Source organism: Oryza glaberrima, chromosome 7 (genome assembly GCF_000147395.1).
Source record: "Oryza glaberrima chromosome 7, OglaRS2, whole genome shotgun sequence".
In the NCBI taxonomy this organism is placed as follows: Eukaryota; Viridiplantae; Streptophyta; class Magnoliopsida; order Poales; family Poaceae; genus Oryza; species Oryza glaberrima.
Window position 1 is genome coordinate 20754151 of NC_068332.1, and position 16002 is coordinate 20770152.

The 16002-nt window shown below is 39.5% G+C and overlaps 2 protein-coding genes across 2 annotated transcripts; one reads left to right on the plus strand and one right to left on the minus strand.

Annotated features, from left to right (window-relative positions):
* Nucleotides 1-8821: 8821 nt before the first annotated feature.
* LOC127778552 (tubulin alpha-1 chain) lies at nucleotides 8822-12124 on the plus strand. Its single transcript, XM_052305170.1, has 5 exons — nucleotides 8822-9052; nucleotides 9962-10176; nucleotides 10258-10457; nucleotides 11015-11523; nucleotides 11643-12124. The coding sequence occupies exons 1-5, from the start codon at nucleotides 8940-8942 to the stop codon at nucleotides 11956-11958; spliced, it is 1353 nt and encodes a 450-aa protein (XP_052161130.1). The 5' UTR covers nucleotides 8822-8939; the 3' UTR covers nucleotides 11959-12124.
* A 1242-nt stretch (nucleotides 12125-13366) lies between these two features.
* On the minus strand, nucleotides 13367-13594 carry LOC127778557 (zinc finger CCCH domain-containing protein 2-like). The gene has a single exon (XM_052305175.1). The coding sequence runs from the start codon at nucleotides 13592-13594 to the stop codon at nucleotides 13367-13369; it is 228 nt and encodes a 75-aa protein (XP_052161135.1).
* Between the last annotated feature and the right edge of the window lie 2408 nt (nucleotides 13595-16002).

Sequence of the window (16002 nt, forward strand, 5' to 3'; positions counted from 1 at the left end):
CCCTGCTTAAACAAGGGCAAGGAATCTCATTTCATCTCATCTCCTCCTGATCAATTAGGCCCCTCTCAGATGCTTTGTTTTGATTAGCGATGCTAATCATGGCCACCAGACGATAACCAGATTGTTTGTTTGTAGCTACTGCATCCCTGGCAATTCGCAGCGTTAAGTACTCTACTAGACTCTGGTCTGATGCTGCAATAATCGATCCATTTGGTTGGAGAACCTTTGGGGAAAAAAGAAGAAAGCGGTAGGTTGGAGTTGGACGGGGTCAGGGAAGGAGGAGAAGAATAATCGAGGTTTCATTGCAGAGCAGGCTTGGAGATGAAGCCTCTGGAGCTGTCTGTCTGCCAGTCACTCGTGGCAGCCTCACTGTCAGCTGTACTGCATGCGTGAGCAGATCGGCCACACTATGCTGGCTCAGGGCGTGTTCTGTATAAGCACTTAAAGACGACTAGCTAATTAGATGCACGAAAAAGATATAAATCGTTAGCATATAATTAATGAACTATTATCCATTGTAAATTTTATAAATAAATTTATTTGTTTTTTTTGAAAATACATATATATATAAATCTATTATATTATTAAAGTAATAAAAAAAGGAGCCTCCACGTTCGCTCTCATGGCCTAGAAATTCTCATATTAATTGAAGAAAAAGAAAAAACAGAGTCCATATAGAAATACAATTTAGAAATAGTTGAAATTCGGAATTAAAAAATAAGAAATATTAAAAGAGGAGACTAGAGTCCATATAGAAATACAATTAGGAATAACTGAAATTCGGAATTAAAAAATAAGAAATATTAGAAGTAGAGTATAGAGTCCATATAGAAATACAATTAGGAAATAATAGAAATTCGGAATTAAAAATAAGGAATATAGTATAAAGTCCATATAGAAATACAATTAAGAAAAAAATAGAAAATCAGAATTAAAAAATAAGGAATATTAGAAGTAGAGTATAGAGTCCATATAGGAATTTAATACTAACTAAAATCTATCTATCTATCTATTATATTATTAAAACAGCTTTGAAAGGAGGCACCACGTTCGCTGTGGGCGCTAGAAATTCCCACATTAATCGGAGAAAAAGAAAAAAAAGAAAAGAAGAGTCCAAGTAGAAATACAATCTAAAAATAGCTGAAATTCGGAATTAAAAATAAACAATATTGAAGGAAGTTTCCATATAAGAACCCAATACGAGATTAATTAAAATTTGAAATAAAAATAAAATAAAATCTAAAATTAGAAAAAAAGAGAGTCCAAGTAGAAATACAATTTAAAAATAGCTGAAATTCGGAATTAAAAATAAGGAATATTGAAAAAAGTTTTCATATAAGAACCCAATACGAGATTAATCAAAATTTGGAATAAAAATAAAATAAAATACAAAATTAGAAAAGAAAAGGATAGTCCAAGTAGGAATACAATTTTAAAATAGCTGAAATTCGGAATTAAAAATAAGGAATATTGAAAGAAGAGTCCGTATAAAAACCTAATACGAGATTAAATAAAATTGGGAATAAAAATAAAAATAAAATCCAAAATTAGCAAAAAAAAAAAGAAGAGCTCAAGTAGGAATACAATTTAAAATTAGCTGAAATTCAAACTTAAAAATAAGCAATATTGAAAGAAGAATCCATATAAGAACCCGATACGAGATTAATTAAAATTCAGAATAAAAAATAAAATAATATCCAAAATTAGATAAAGTAAAAGAGATTTCAAGTAGGAATACAATTTTGAAACAACTGAAATTGAAAATAAAAAATAAAAATATTAAAAGAACATAATACGATATTAATTAAATTTTTTTAAAAAATCTGAAATTAGAAAAAAGAAAAATAAGATTCCAATTAGGAATACAATTTATAAATAACTAAAATTTGTGATAAAAATAAAGACTATTGAAAGAAAAGACCATCTAAAACACATGACGAGATAAATTAAGTAACATGCATATAAAGGAGTAGAGTGGTGGCGGTTGATATGACATAAAAAAAATTGTTAATGAAGCACCAAATAGAATCCTAATGACGATTAAAAGGAGGGGCGACAGGGAGGCCGTAAAGCAAACGATCAAGGCGATTGCCGGGACTTCTAGAAAGTAAAAAAAATAAACCCCATTGATAATCATATTCGAATTTTAAAATCTCAATGACAATAAAAAGGAGCAGCAGCGGGCGGGGTGTATAGGAGTATAGTTGCAGAGCTGCCGACCGTTGACGGGACTTCTAGAAAATAAAAATGAATTCCAACGATAGTTATGTTCGATTTTTAGAATCCCAATGACAATAAAGAGTAGGCGGCGGACGGGCCGTAGAGGAGCATAGTGGCATCGTTTGACAAGACTTCTAAAAATTATAAAAAAATGAAACCCAACAAGACAATAAACTCTAAAAACTACAAGGTTCAATTTTTGAAGTTTCGGAACTTCTAAAAAGTAAAAAAAAACAATGATAGTCATATTCGATTTTAAAATCTCAATGACAATAAAGAAGGGAGGCAGCGGGCGAGCCGTAGAGAAGTACAATGGCAAAGTAGCTAATGGTTTAGCGGGACTTCTAGAAAGTAAAAAATGAACCCAAACGATAACTATGTTCGATTTTTAAAATCTCAATGACAATAAAGAGAAGAGACAGTAGACGGGTCATAGAGGAGTATAATGGCAACGTTTGACGGGACGTCTAGAAATTATAAAAACGAAAATCAACGTGAAAATAAACTCTAAAACCTATAAGATCCAATGTTTGAAGTTTCTAAGGAGAATGAATAGAAATAGTGGTAGATCGAGCAAGCAAATAAAGAAGGAGATGACATAAGTAGTATCTGGTGTGACTTTTAAAAAACTATATAATTAGAAACATGGGGATGATAAGGTTTGGTCTTTTAAACTCTTAAGACAATGAGATAGCTATTTAATAAATTTTTAGTAAAATCATAAGAAAAAATATATAATTTTGTTTGGGTACTAGCCGCGTAATTGTGCGGGCCACCCAGCTAGTTCTTATTAAAGAAATAGAAAAAGAAATCTCCACGTTCGCTCTCATGGTCTAGAAATTCTCATATTAATCGGAGAAAAAGAAAAAGCAGAGTCCATATAGAAATACAATTTAGAAATAGCTGAAATTCAAAATTAAAAAATAAGAAATATTAGAAGAGGAGACTAGAGTCCATATAAAAATACAATTAAGAAATAGTTGAAATTCTAAATTAAAAAATAAGGAATATTATAAGAGGAGACTAGAGTCTATATAGAAATACAATTAGGAATAACTGAATTTCAGAATTAAAAAATAAGGAATATTAGAAGTAGAGTATAGAGTCCATATTGAAATACAATTAGGAAATAATAGAAATTCGGAATTAAAATAAGGAATATTATAAGTAGAGTATAAAGCCCATATAGAAATACAATTAAGAAAAAAATAGAAAATCAGAATTAAAAAATAAAGAATATTAGAATTAGAGTATAGAGTCCATATAGGAATTTAATACTAACTAAAATTCGGAATAAATATAATTTGATAAACATACTAGTTTTAGAATAAAACATACCGTTTAACAATTTGATAAACATATTCACGATAAATGAGAAATTAGTTCAGCTCAAATCTAGTTTAAAACGTGTCCTTAATTCAAAGTAGGAGTAGTAGCCATCCCAATTCAATACTCCTACTGCCATCGCGAAAGCTTCAGACCCTGTAGATAGATGGCTACCTAGATAGAGATAGGCGAAAGCTTAACCATCAGTATGATTACTAGTAGTATATAGTAATCGAGGTAATATCAGTATTATGTTGCTAGCGCACAAAATGTACTCAACGACAGGATGCAATCAACGACGTGTTCATTCAAATTCGTCCTAGTTTGTGTACGTGTGCGTACGATCGATGTAGACCGGTCCTGATCATCCTTCTACTCCACTGTTTCTGCTGGATCATTGATCGGTCAGGCGGCTGATGCTTGTGATGCAACGATGAGGTTTGCCGTTTGATCGACCGATCGATCGAGCTCGGCTGGATCGCAGCTGGACGTGCTGGCGACCGTCTACCGGCGGCCATGATTAATTTTCATTGGCGTGACGATGACGATGATTGATGGTGGTGTGGTGTCCGGTAACAGGTAAGCTCCGCGGGGGCAGGGACCCCGCCGCCGCCGTGGTTGGTGTTGCCTCGCCATCCGTACCGGTCGTAAAAAAAAAAAGTCCCCGGCTTCTCTCGGCATCACAGTATTCACCAAATCGTTTAGATAAAATTATAGCCTCACGTTTGGTGGTTATCGTGGTAACAGCATGATTACTGTAAAAATCGTGTGATTATCGTGAGATACGTCATGATTTAAAAGCTCTAAAAAGGAAATAACCTCGCGGTTATGTATCCTCGCAACTCGCATCAGCGGCTCCTGTGTCGGAGTGGAACCGGGCTACAGTACAAAATCGCGATACAGCACGGTCTCGTCCTAGCACCCGACACAACCGTCACGGCTCACGGGTTTTACCAGCAATTCACCGTAAGATCGCGGGGGAGGGAGGCAGCTACTACTACTACTTGTGTTGTGGTTTTGCAGGCTGGCAGTGGCATGGGAACGCGAGAGGCCACATGAGATGAGAAGGACAGCTCACTTGAGCGGCTGCCCCCACGTGCCCTGCACAGTGTGACTGACACACACCATGGACCCCACGCTTCGCTTCGTGCTTCCGTGTGTGCACCGGGTCTTTGGTGGTGGTGGTGGAACGGGTTGTTAATTACTACAGTACACAAGAAACAAACTGGCGAGGCGCCTGGGCGGAGATATTTTGCTGCGTGCGACGGGCCGGCCGGGCCGACGGGGGGAGAAGGTGGGGCCCGGTGGAGTGGAGGGCAGTTCATCTGGGTGGGGCCGGCGTCCGTACGTAGGCAGCGGATCATGGTCTCATGGACACCCCGTGTGTTGGCCTACGGCCACGCCGTCGACGTCTCGACGAGCCTACTTCGAAATCGTGAAACTGGAAATTTCCAATTGTCCTGCCTACAAGCGTGTTTTATCGTGGCATTTCTGGGGATGCTAGTTGGCACGCGCGCCAACTCGCTAACTGCTTTCGGCCCATCAAGCCCATCAATCCATCAGCCATTTTTTTCTTTTCTCACGAGTTGTTGTTTCTTTTTCTTTTGCGATTTTTTTTCGATTACTTTTTTTTAATCTTTAGCACACTTATTTATTTTAAAAATGTTTTAAGCTAAAAGTTTTAAAACCTTAAATTGAAAATTTTTAATTCTGATTTGAAAGTATTCAAATCTCGAGTTGAAAGTTTTTGAATTTGAGTTGAAAGTTTTCGAATCTCGAGTCGAAAATTTTCGAATCGGAGTTGAAAGTTTTCAAATCTCGAGTTGAAAGTTTTTTAAATATGAGTCGAAAGTTTTCATATCTTTTCAAATCTTAACTTAAAAAATTTCAAATCTGTACTTGAAGGTTTTCAAATCTGAGTTGAAAGTTTTCAGATCTCAATCTGGACAAACTTTCAATTTGAGATTTGAAAATTTTGAAAACTTTCAATTTGAGATTTGAAAACTTTCAACTCAAGATTCGAAAACTTTCAAATCAAGTTTTCAAATCTCGAGTTGAAAGTTTATTAAATCTGAGTCGAAAGTTTTCATATCTTTTCAAATCTGAACTTAAAAAATTTCAAATCTGTACTTGAAAGTTTTCAAATCTCGAGTTGAAAGTTTTCAAATCTCAATCTGGACAAACTTTCAAGTCCAGATTTGAAACTTTTGAAAACTTTCAATTTGAGATTTGAAAACTTTCAACTCAAGATTCGAATACTTTCAAATCGAGATTTGAAAACTTTCAAATCAAGATTTGAAAAAATTGAAAAATTTTCAAATTGAGATTTGAAAACTTTCAAGAAGATTCAAAAACTTTCAAGTTCAGATTTGAAAATTTTCAACTCAAAATTTAAAAACTTTCAAACTCAAAACATGTTAAAAGATTAAAAAAATAATCAGAAAAAAAGTGTAAAAAAACGAAAAAATTGGTAAAAAAAAGAAAAAAAGGTGGAAGGACGCGCGCACGCATTAGCGATTCTGGGCATTTTTTATTTGAGAAACGGCCTCTTTTTAGCTGTGAACTACTTCCTCCGTTTCACAACGTAAGTTATTTTAGCATTTCCCATATTCATATTGATGTTAATGAATCTATATAGATATATATGTCTAGATTCATTAACAACAATATAAATGTGGAAACTGTTAGAATGCCTTACATTGTGAAATGGAGGGATTACATGTCGATTTTAGAACATAATATTAGAATTAGCATTTTTTAGTTCTTTTGTCACTTCTCTTTGGCTTAAGACCTCTAAGAGTAAGGCTTAGTTTGAATATCATGTTGGCTTGAGCTTTTCGGGCTTGTTCACTTTACTACCATTTTCAACCTTACTTTTTTTTTTTTGCAAAGTTACCAAAAAAGTGGTTATATTTAATTTGTTGCCAAATTTTAGTTTTTACATATGAAATCTTGCCAAAATTTTGGCAACCTTACTAAAATTTGGCAATGCCAAAACTTGGTAAGGTTGAAAATAGTAGCAAAGTAAACAAACCCTTCAATTGCACGCGAAACAAAACATATCATTAGCGTATAATTAATCAAGTATAAAACATTATAGTACTTGAAAAATGAATTTATTTGACTTGTTAAAAAAACTTTTATATAGGATTTTTTTTTGCAAACAACACATTATTAATAGTCCGGAATGTGTGTTTACTCAAACGATAAAGTAGCTAAAGCCAAAAGTTAAATAGTAGAATGTAGCCTAAGGCTGATTTATTTTGAACAACTCTAAACATTCACTTCCTCGTTGTTCGTTAGCACGTATTGAAAATTATTAAATAGTGCGTTTTGTAAAAAAGTTATATATAAAAGTTTATCTCCAAAATAAAATAAATATATTTTTTAGCTTGTAATAATTAATACTAGTTAATTAATCATTCACTAATGATCCATCTCGTTTTATAACGGACCATAAGGGCTTAGTTCGATTTATTTGTTAGGTTTTATTTTTTTTGGTTGCACACAAAATAAGACGAGTTATTAACACATGATTAATTGATTATTAACTATTAAAAAAAGAAAATATATTTATTTTATGTTTTAAAAAGAAACTTATATATTGAAACTCTTTGTAAAATACACCGAATAGAATAGAGCGCAGCCTAGGATGGATGTACAAAAGTCTATTCGTAAAATTATCTTTGATTATCTTGGTCACATGTCCTAAGCCTAAGGAGAAGAAAATGTGGTACATGAAGCAAAGCCCAAAAATATACCAAGATCACATCTCTGATGTGCATTGTTTTCTGAAGGAGATAATAAACATTAAACTTTCTATGAAGGAGTATGGTTTTTCCTTTATTTGGTAAGGAATATTAAAGAGCTGTTCACTCAGAAAATATATGCCAACACATGTAAAATATTAAAGGCATATTCCCAACACATTATCTAGGGTTGGCTAGCCTACACTGTAGTGCTAGCTTGCTGGTAGTATCGAAATTGATCCCAGTGAGTCCATCGTTTTCCTATTTGTGTACTTTAAGTTTTCAAGCGCACGCATAGTGTTTAGCTATAACCGGAATTCTCACAACCAAGATAATTTACTCAGACTCCCAAGCCCTGACTGATGAATGCCGCCATTGGAAATTCATTTGGCACAACCGTGCCCCTCCCCGAGTCCAATTCTTTCTCTGGCTCCTCATCAAAGAACGCCTCCCTACTAAGGTTAATCTTCACAAGAAGCAGATTGTTCAATCCCCGCGATGCGCCCTCTGTGATGCTGCGGATGAAACAACGATGCATCTGTTATTTGGCTGTCAGTTTGCTCAACATTTTTGGGGGTCCATTGATGTCACCCCTGCCGTCGCTTCAGTGCAAGATATTTCAGCCCTCCGCCCTCCAAGCCGTCTACCTCAGCAGCATTTCCAAATCTTTTACATTCTTTGCTTATGGGGGTCTGTGGAATCATCGTCATGATGTTGTATTCCGTTCTCTCCCTGTTTCTTTTCCCCGTGTAGTTAAGAAATGTATTGAAGATGCCACTCTATAGGCCGAGCGTCTTCGTAGAGACGATAGGCCGGTTGTTTATGCCTGGAAGTCTCTCCTATCCTCCGCTGTAAGGTCTCACAATATGTAATGACTGTACCTCCCTCCTATTTTGCTTAATGAAATTCAGGTGGGGACGCTCTCCCCCCGGTGAAATTTCTAAAAAAAACTAATCAACCGTGTAGTCTATTTGGCATGTTCATTTTACTATTATTTTCAACGCTACCAAATTCTAACAATTAGTAAATTTCAGCACAGTTTGGTAATACCCAGGAATTGGCAAGGTAAAAAAATTCAGGTGCTGTTTAGTTCGTTACTTTCTTAAATATGTTTTATAATTTTGGCATGGTGGGATGTGATTGGTATGATAATAAACTGTACATGCCCTATATAATTTTCAAAAGCATGTTTACATTTATAGCCATGACACCTGCTTAAAACAATTTATGGAAACTTCTTTAAATCGCAAAAGAAGGTGACAAAAAACGGCGGCTCCATTTGCCGTTACTCCAAACGTCAAGTTCATGTGGCAGCCTGGCAAGAGCGTCCATGGCCGTTTCGCTCACGAGGGCTCACCGTGAACCGGGTCCAGAGAGCGCCGGTCCACGTAAAAAAGCAAACCGCTCAGCCAGCCCAGCCCAGCCCACGGGCCGTGGTCCCGGTCCACCACTCCTCCCACCCTCCCCCCTCCCCCTCTCTCTTTCTCTCTCCTCCGCCCTTTTATCTCCCGATCTCTCACATTTTGGAAAGAAGAGAGAGAGAAAGAGAGAGAGAGGCCGCTTCTCTAGTCTAGACCAAAGGAAGGAAACCAACCGAGAGGCGAGGCGAGGCGAGGAGAGGAGAGGAGGAGGAGGGAGGAGAAGATGAGAGAGATCATCAGCATCCACATCGGCCAGGCCGGGATCCAGGTCGGCAACGCGTGCTGGGAGCTCTACTGCCTCGAGCACGGCATCGAGCCCGATGGCACCATGCCCAGGTGACGATGAATCCCCCCTCCCCCTCCCCCAACCTCTTCTTCTTTGATCCGTAGATGCATTCCTGTTCCTGATGTCGGGAGGCGGCCCCGCGTTCCCCGGCTTCGTTTGATCTGGTAGCCCCGGTTGAGTTGCGTCCGAAATGCCAGATTTGTTTCGCCGTCTGTTTTTTTTGTGTGTGTGTGTTTTTTTTGGGGGGAAATTGTTTGCTTCGGCGGAGCGAACGATGGGTGCAGCCTTCCGCTTGTACTTCTCGTTTGGACTCTGCGGATTGGTTTTGGCCGAACCTTCTTGGTGGTTGGTGCATCTCCTTGCCGGTTGGTGAGGGGATTGCAAGGGACAGGACGAACACCGTGCGTCTCGGAGGAAGGGAATTTTAGCCGTAGTTTTTACGCTCTTTTTTTTACCGTTTGGAATTATATGGAGGAATGCGTTTGATTTTCTCCGGAGTAGACTGTAGATTTGCGTGCTGGTTGCATGTTTACAAGTTGGCAATTGGGAGTTTCCAGAGTTCTTTACGGTTCTAGATCTGCGAATTTACTTGTGGGGTGATGCTTAGTAAATAATGTCACATGGAAGCTCTGAGTGTCAGACTGAGCACGTAGATCGTCCTAGATTGGAGAGTTTAATCTGGGTTACTATTAAAAGCGGCATCCTCCACTATCGAGGAGGATTTGTTTTGTTGGTTTTACTTTGCTTGGTGTAAGAATTGAGTAGATTATTGAATCATAAACAATTGTGCTAATGCTGCCTTGCCTGAGAATTAGATTCCATTAGATTATCATGGATGTAGCCCGCTTTTTGTAGGCAGCTCTGGTAGACTGTAATTTATTTGGTACTGCATAGGCTAATGATTAGAATTATCAGTCAGTTTTGATTTCTAAACATTGTGCTGTTTGCTCTTGGTGCAGTGATACAACGGTTGGCGTCGCACACGATGCGTTCAACACTTTCTTCAGCGAGACTGGCGCTGGCAAGCATGTGCCCAGGGCCATCTTTGTCGACCTGGAGCCCACTGTCATCGACGAGGTGCGCACTGGGTCGTACCGTCAGCTCTTCCACCCTGAGCAGCTCATCTCTGGGAAGGAGGATGCCGCTAACAACTTTGCCCGTGGCCATTACACTGGTAATTCAGCTTAGAGTTCATACAAGTGTTATTCTATTGCAACTGTGCATATGTCTTGTTCTCATTGTTTGTGGAATGCAGTTGGAAAGGAGATCGTAGATCTATGCCTGGACCGTGTGCGCAAGTTGGCAGACAACTGCACTGGGCTGCAGGGATTCTTGGTGTTCAATGCTGTTGGTGGTGGAACTGGATCAGGACTTGGTTCTCTTCTGTTGGAGCGTCTCTCTGTTGATTATGGAAAGAAGTCCAAGCTTGGCTTCACAATTTACCCTTCCCCCCAGGTATAACTTAATCTGATCCATGTTAGTTGTACTCTGAGGGAAAAAATTAAATAAAATGCTCTATACCGGAAACTTGAAATTTTCAGGCTGGTGTAGAATTAATTTATTTGGACACCTGCTTAGATATGGGCCATGTTATCAGCCGCTTCTTTTTCTTGTTGTTGTGAGTTGTGCATGGCAATATATTGATTATTGGATCTGCCAACCATTCTCTAATTAGTATGTGGACTAATAAACTGCTGGCCTGGCTGCCTGGCTGGTGGGGATCTACCTATATGGCTATACAATATCCCTATCTTATGTAGACTCTTTAGTGAACTTTTATGGACTATTAGTCTTCTTCGCGAAGTCTGTAATACCATGCATTGTATGAGCCAGCATTATCCTAGTGTACTGTACCAACTTTCCATGTGATGTGGGCCTTTCAGCTTGTTCATGTGATGAGTGGGTTTGCTTTGTCTTAGCTGTTGTGGGGACAATTTGGGTAGAGTTGTTGTACAATTATTTAAAGTTCATCATATCATTATCTTCTCGTCTTATGCCCCTCTGGTTTGCAGGTCTCAACAGCTGTTGTAGAACCATACAACAGTGTCCTCTCCACCCACTCCTTGCTTGAGCACACTGATGTGGCAGTTCTCCTAGACAATGAGGCTATCTATGACATATGCCGGAGATCCCTTGACATCGAGAGGCCAACCTACACCAACTTGAACAGGCTCATCTCACAGATCATATCTTCACTCACCACCTCTCTGAGGTTTGATGGCGCTATCAATGTGGATGTCACTGAGTTCCAGACCAACCTTGTCCCATACCCTCGCATCCATTTCATGCTTTCATCCTATGCCCCTGTTATCTCTGCTGAGAAGGCTTACCATGAGCAGCTTTCTGTGCCTGAAATCACCAATGCTGTTTTTGAGCCCTCAAGCATGATGGCTAAGTGTGACCCTAGGCACGGGAAATACATGGCTTGCTGCTTGATGTACCGTGGTGATGTTGTTCCCAAGGACGTCAATGCCGCAGTTGCAACCATCAAGACGAAGAGAACTGTCCAGTTTGTTGACTGGTAAGCTGTCTTCATCACTATTTTAGTTGCGCTTATTTTAATCACAGGCAACCTATCCACTTGTTTATCAACACCTGATTGGCTAACCAACTGTTTAATGCTTCTCTTCCTCCACAAAGGTGCCCTACTGGATTCAAGTGTGGCATCAACTACCAGCCACCCTCTGTTGTCCCTGGTGGTGACCTGGCTAAGGTTCAGCGTGCAGTGTGCATGATCAGCAACAACACTGCTGTTGCTGAGGTTTTCTCGCGCATCGACCACAAGTTCGACTTGATGTATGCTAAGCGTGCGTTTGTGCACTGGTACGTTGGTGAGGGAATGGAAGAAGGTGAATTCTCAGAAGCCCGTGAGGACTTGGCTGCCCTTGAGAAGGACTATGAGGAAGTCGGCGCCGAGGGTGCAGACGACGAGAACGACGATGGAGAAGACTATTAGTAGCTGGTTAATAAGTAGTTCTCTGGTTAATGATTGGTTTGTCAGTATACTCCGGTTCCATTGCATTGCATATTCCTGTTATGTGTGTTTACTTTTTGTACTGTGCTAAACTGTTGTTAGCCCCTCGTTGGCCATGATTGTTCATATCTTCCCATTTTGCTGTGCATTGCTTGCTACTCCCCCCCAAGCTTGGTACATATGCCATTCTGAGCTGAATTGCAAAACTGTATGCTCTCTATGCATGGTCCAATGGAGCTATGGATGCTTTCTTCTATTAATCTCTCTGCGCGTTTACTCCTTAGTTGCATGTGAATTGTGAAACATGAGATGCTGAAGAAACACATGGATGGCAGCATCTACTGCTTCTAGGTCCTAAATATCTGATACTCTGAGCTACAAATCTGAGCTCGAGTAAAGAGATCAGCAACTTGGATCCATACGTTCACAGGACCAATCTGAGCTCGGTTCAAGGGGTAATTAGCAAGCAAATGCAGGAAGATAGCTGGTGGTATTCCCTTTGTCCCAATGTGGTGTCTCCATATGCCTGTATCACCGTTACATGTTTAATAGGGTGTCCTTGATCTGCACTACAGAAGATTGGAACCAAGCGATCTGGCGGCTGGCTGGTGCACCGCAGCGCCAGTGGATATCTGCTGGTTGGGACGGGAGTACGGGACTTTGGTTGGTCTGGTAGTAGCCTCGAGATACCTGAAACAGGTTGTCACATATTCAAGCCTCCCAAGGCCGGCCTGTTCCCGTTTTTCTGTAGTCACGATCACATGGTACCAATTATGCTTAGCCATTGTCGCTGTGTAGTTTAGCTGTCATAGGATCAAGTGAGGTGAATTATCGGTGGGTGATGCGAACCTAAAGTAGATTAACTGTGTCTCCTCACTTTCGTCTCCGGGAACGAGCATGGGTTTAACTATTTCATTAAAGGACGGTGATGGAGATCATTTTTTTTAGCTGTACCGTTTTTCCGTAGGTCTGAAACGATTTTATTCATACTCACCTTCTTACCGCCACTTTTCCATGACAATCCTTGCTATTTAGTACTACTTCAAAAGGAGCTTCCAAGGGCAGCTCCAGTGTATGTTCGATTACTGTAGTTCGTGAACGACGAATGCAACTTTGGTTCGGTGGCTGCAGTGTGCACATCGATTTATAGGACTCACATACAGCAAGAAAAGTTAAGGGAAAAATGTAAATTATTTGATTGGGCTCGAATATGTTCAACCCCATCAGCAACAAATAATACTTTAATTGTCTAACACTGACTCAATTTTGGAGGTCGATTTTGCTATCTGACACACAACAATCGACTCTCCCAGTGTGCTGTCTCCGATATACTCAGTTCGATTTCTGCACACATTGGAGCTGCTCCAATAGTGACATCAGACATACAGCCTCAGTTGATGAGGTCGGACACCCAGGCAACGTCGAGGCTAACACTGGCAGCGGCGGTGACGGTGACGGTGACGGTGGCGGCGACGGTGGAGATGGCACCATCCCGGCTTAGCCGCTCGAATACCTTCTCATGGGGGCTCTCCCGGACTCCAACTCTCTCGACTGGCTCCTCGTCACAGATGAGCCTGAGGTCCAGTGGCTCCAGTCTCCAGATTGGGTACTTGGGCATGAAGCGGGAGGCGGTGGTCGGTGGTCACCGTTGCCGTGGAAGCCGACGGAGTGGTTGGAGGATGTAGAGGCCAGTGACGGCGCACGCGTACATCCGCTACTCATTGCCTTCGTACTTTTGCGGCGCCGCGGAAGTCCGGTAGAGAAGGAAGGAGAGAAATAGTGTAGGATGACAGATGGGCCTCACTTTATATTTTTAATTTTTCTATGACCGGGCTATCACGTCGCGAATACCATTTTCAATATTGTTCTGATAGTTAGTACTCCCTTCGTCCTAAAAAAATTTAAATCTAGAATTAGATGTGACATATTCTAGTACAACGAATCTGGACAGATGTATGTCTAAACTTGTTGTATTAGGATGCAATTTTGCTATATATTTGTCGATAAATTTTCCTCCAAAAATTTGACAGATGTAATTACAGTACAATCGTAGTGTAATTACACTGTAACTTGCATGTAATTACACTGTAGCTATAATATAACTTGTATATAACTTTCAAAAATCTCTTCATAACATGTTATTTCGGTAAAATAGAGATCGCGGGAACAAATCCTTTCATATATGTGTGTTGTGATTTTTTTCTTCCTCACCAAAACAAATCTTGTAATAGATCTAACAATTCAAAATTACGGAAACTTACATACAAGTTACACTATAGTTACATGCAAGTTACAGTGTAATTACATACAAGTTACAGTGTAATTATACTACGATTGTACTATAATTACATTTGTCAAATTTTTAGAAGAAAATTTGTCGACAAATATATAGGTAGTCCCGATCCAGTATTAGATTGGTTTTTTATGGGACTAATAAGTCCAAAGAAAACAACCTCCTAGAACGGATGGAGTATTTTTGGTTTTGACAGTTAATTATAACTATCTTTTTCCCTCGCGAGTCGCCACTCGGCAGGCAGGCAGTGCGTCATGGCCCAAGCCCAAAGTCATATATATCTACGTGTTCTTTGGGCCGCCTAACCACGTGTCCAAGCCACGGCCCATGAGTCGAAATGAGAACATTCTGGGCTGGGCCGCAAAGCATTCGGCCGGCTATTTCCCGCGCGTACGCACGCAGCAACCGAGATTACTGGCTGACACGGCGGATCAAATATTCAAATCAAAGGCTCAAACTTGCGGTGGTTGAAGGCTGAAGCAGCTAATTCTTTGTCCTGCTCTCTTCACCCAAAACAGGAGGCTGGAGACATTTTAGAACTGTTCAACATGGAGTTTTCTGTACCGAACAAGCGTGTAAGCGTCTAAGGAACCTTTTCCCCTCAACACTTAGAATGGAGTGGTAGATTAACGCATGATTAATTAAGTATTAGTTAAAGAAAACTTGAAAAATAAATTATATAATTTTTTAAAGCAACTTTCTTATAGAAAAGTTTTAAAAAATACACCGTTTAGCAATTTAGGAAACGTGCGCACTTCCAAAATGCGACGATAATTGTTCGGTTATCATGGTTACTAGCCTTATTTGACCTGTTTAGACTTAGAAATTGCTTGGTAAGCCTGCAATTTCAATAAAATCCAAAGCGAGAATTAAATTATTGATAAAATTTGTCTGATTCTTGCCAGTAACCGTTTGGTTATCATGGTTATCGACGAAACCAGTATGGAGCAGTTTTCGACTACCGATTGTCCGATTGCATTTGCAAACCCTGATTCTGTCTTTCGAGTCCCGTCTTGTCGAAGGATATAAATCAAAAGCAAAACAAACGGAAATGCTTCAAATAACTAACAATTGATTCGAGTCATATCTGAGCAAGTTTATTAGTAGATGAGCACCTTTTCTTTTTCCTAAGATGAGGTTGTCACCTGCTCTTTTCAGTTCTCACCTGCTTTGCATTCTTTACTGAATATATTAGGCTCGTCCCGGAGTTCTGTGGCCTTTTCCTGCCCATTGCAATAGAAAATCTCTCCTCTTCTTGTCATGGTGCGTGCGTTTGTATGTTCCAGTGTCGTAAGCAACAGCAGTATTTCTTCTGCTCTCGTGGAGCTCAGCCATTTGGAGCTGCAAGTTGCAGATAAATCGTTAATAATTCAGGTTAAACTGAACTTTTGGACTGACCTCATAATTTATCAGTAATTTCCCCCCAGTTGGAATTGAAGATATTGGTTATAGAATTTCAGGAACAGCCAAAAGATTTGGTCGGATTTCAAACAAGAAACTACCGGTGCATTTTAGTTCTTGTAAAAATTTTGATAGGGAAAACCTTTCAAATCGGCCCTTTTATTTTTGTGGGCGGTAAAATATTTCAAATGTTTTCACTTGTCAGTGCACAATAAACTTGCACAAGTTTCAGGGTTTTTTTTATAGCAATGCAACAGTATTTATTATCTGCATTGCACTTAAAATCCATGCTCATGGAAAAGATTAGAGCTTGCCATTTTGCTCATCAGAAT

What these genes read in the sequence shown, in the direction of transcription:
- LOC127778557 (XM_052305175.1), bottom strand. Translation starts at nt 13,594, where the DNA reads ATGCCCAAGTACCCAATCTGGAGACTGGAGCCACTGGACCTCAGGCTC.
- LOC127778552 (XM_052305170.1), top strand. Translation starts at nt 8,940, where the DNA reads ATGAGAGAGATCATCAGCATCCACATCGGCCAGGCCGGGATCCAGGTC. An exon ending in TGCCCGTGGCCATTACACTG is followed by an intron (nt 10,177 to 10,257) that starts GTAATTCAGCTT and finishes TGTGGAATGCAG; the next exon opens with TTGGAAAGGAGATCGTAGAT. An exon ending in ACTGTCCAGTTTGTTGACTG is followed by an intron (nt 11,524 to 11,642) that starts GTAAGCTGTCTT and finishes TCCTCCACAAAG; the next exon opens with GTGCCCTACTGGATTCAAGT.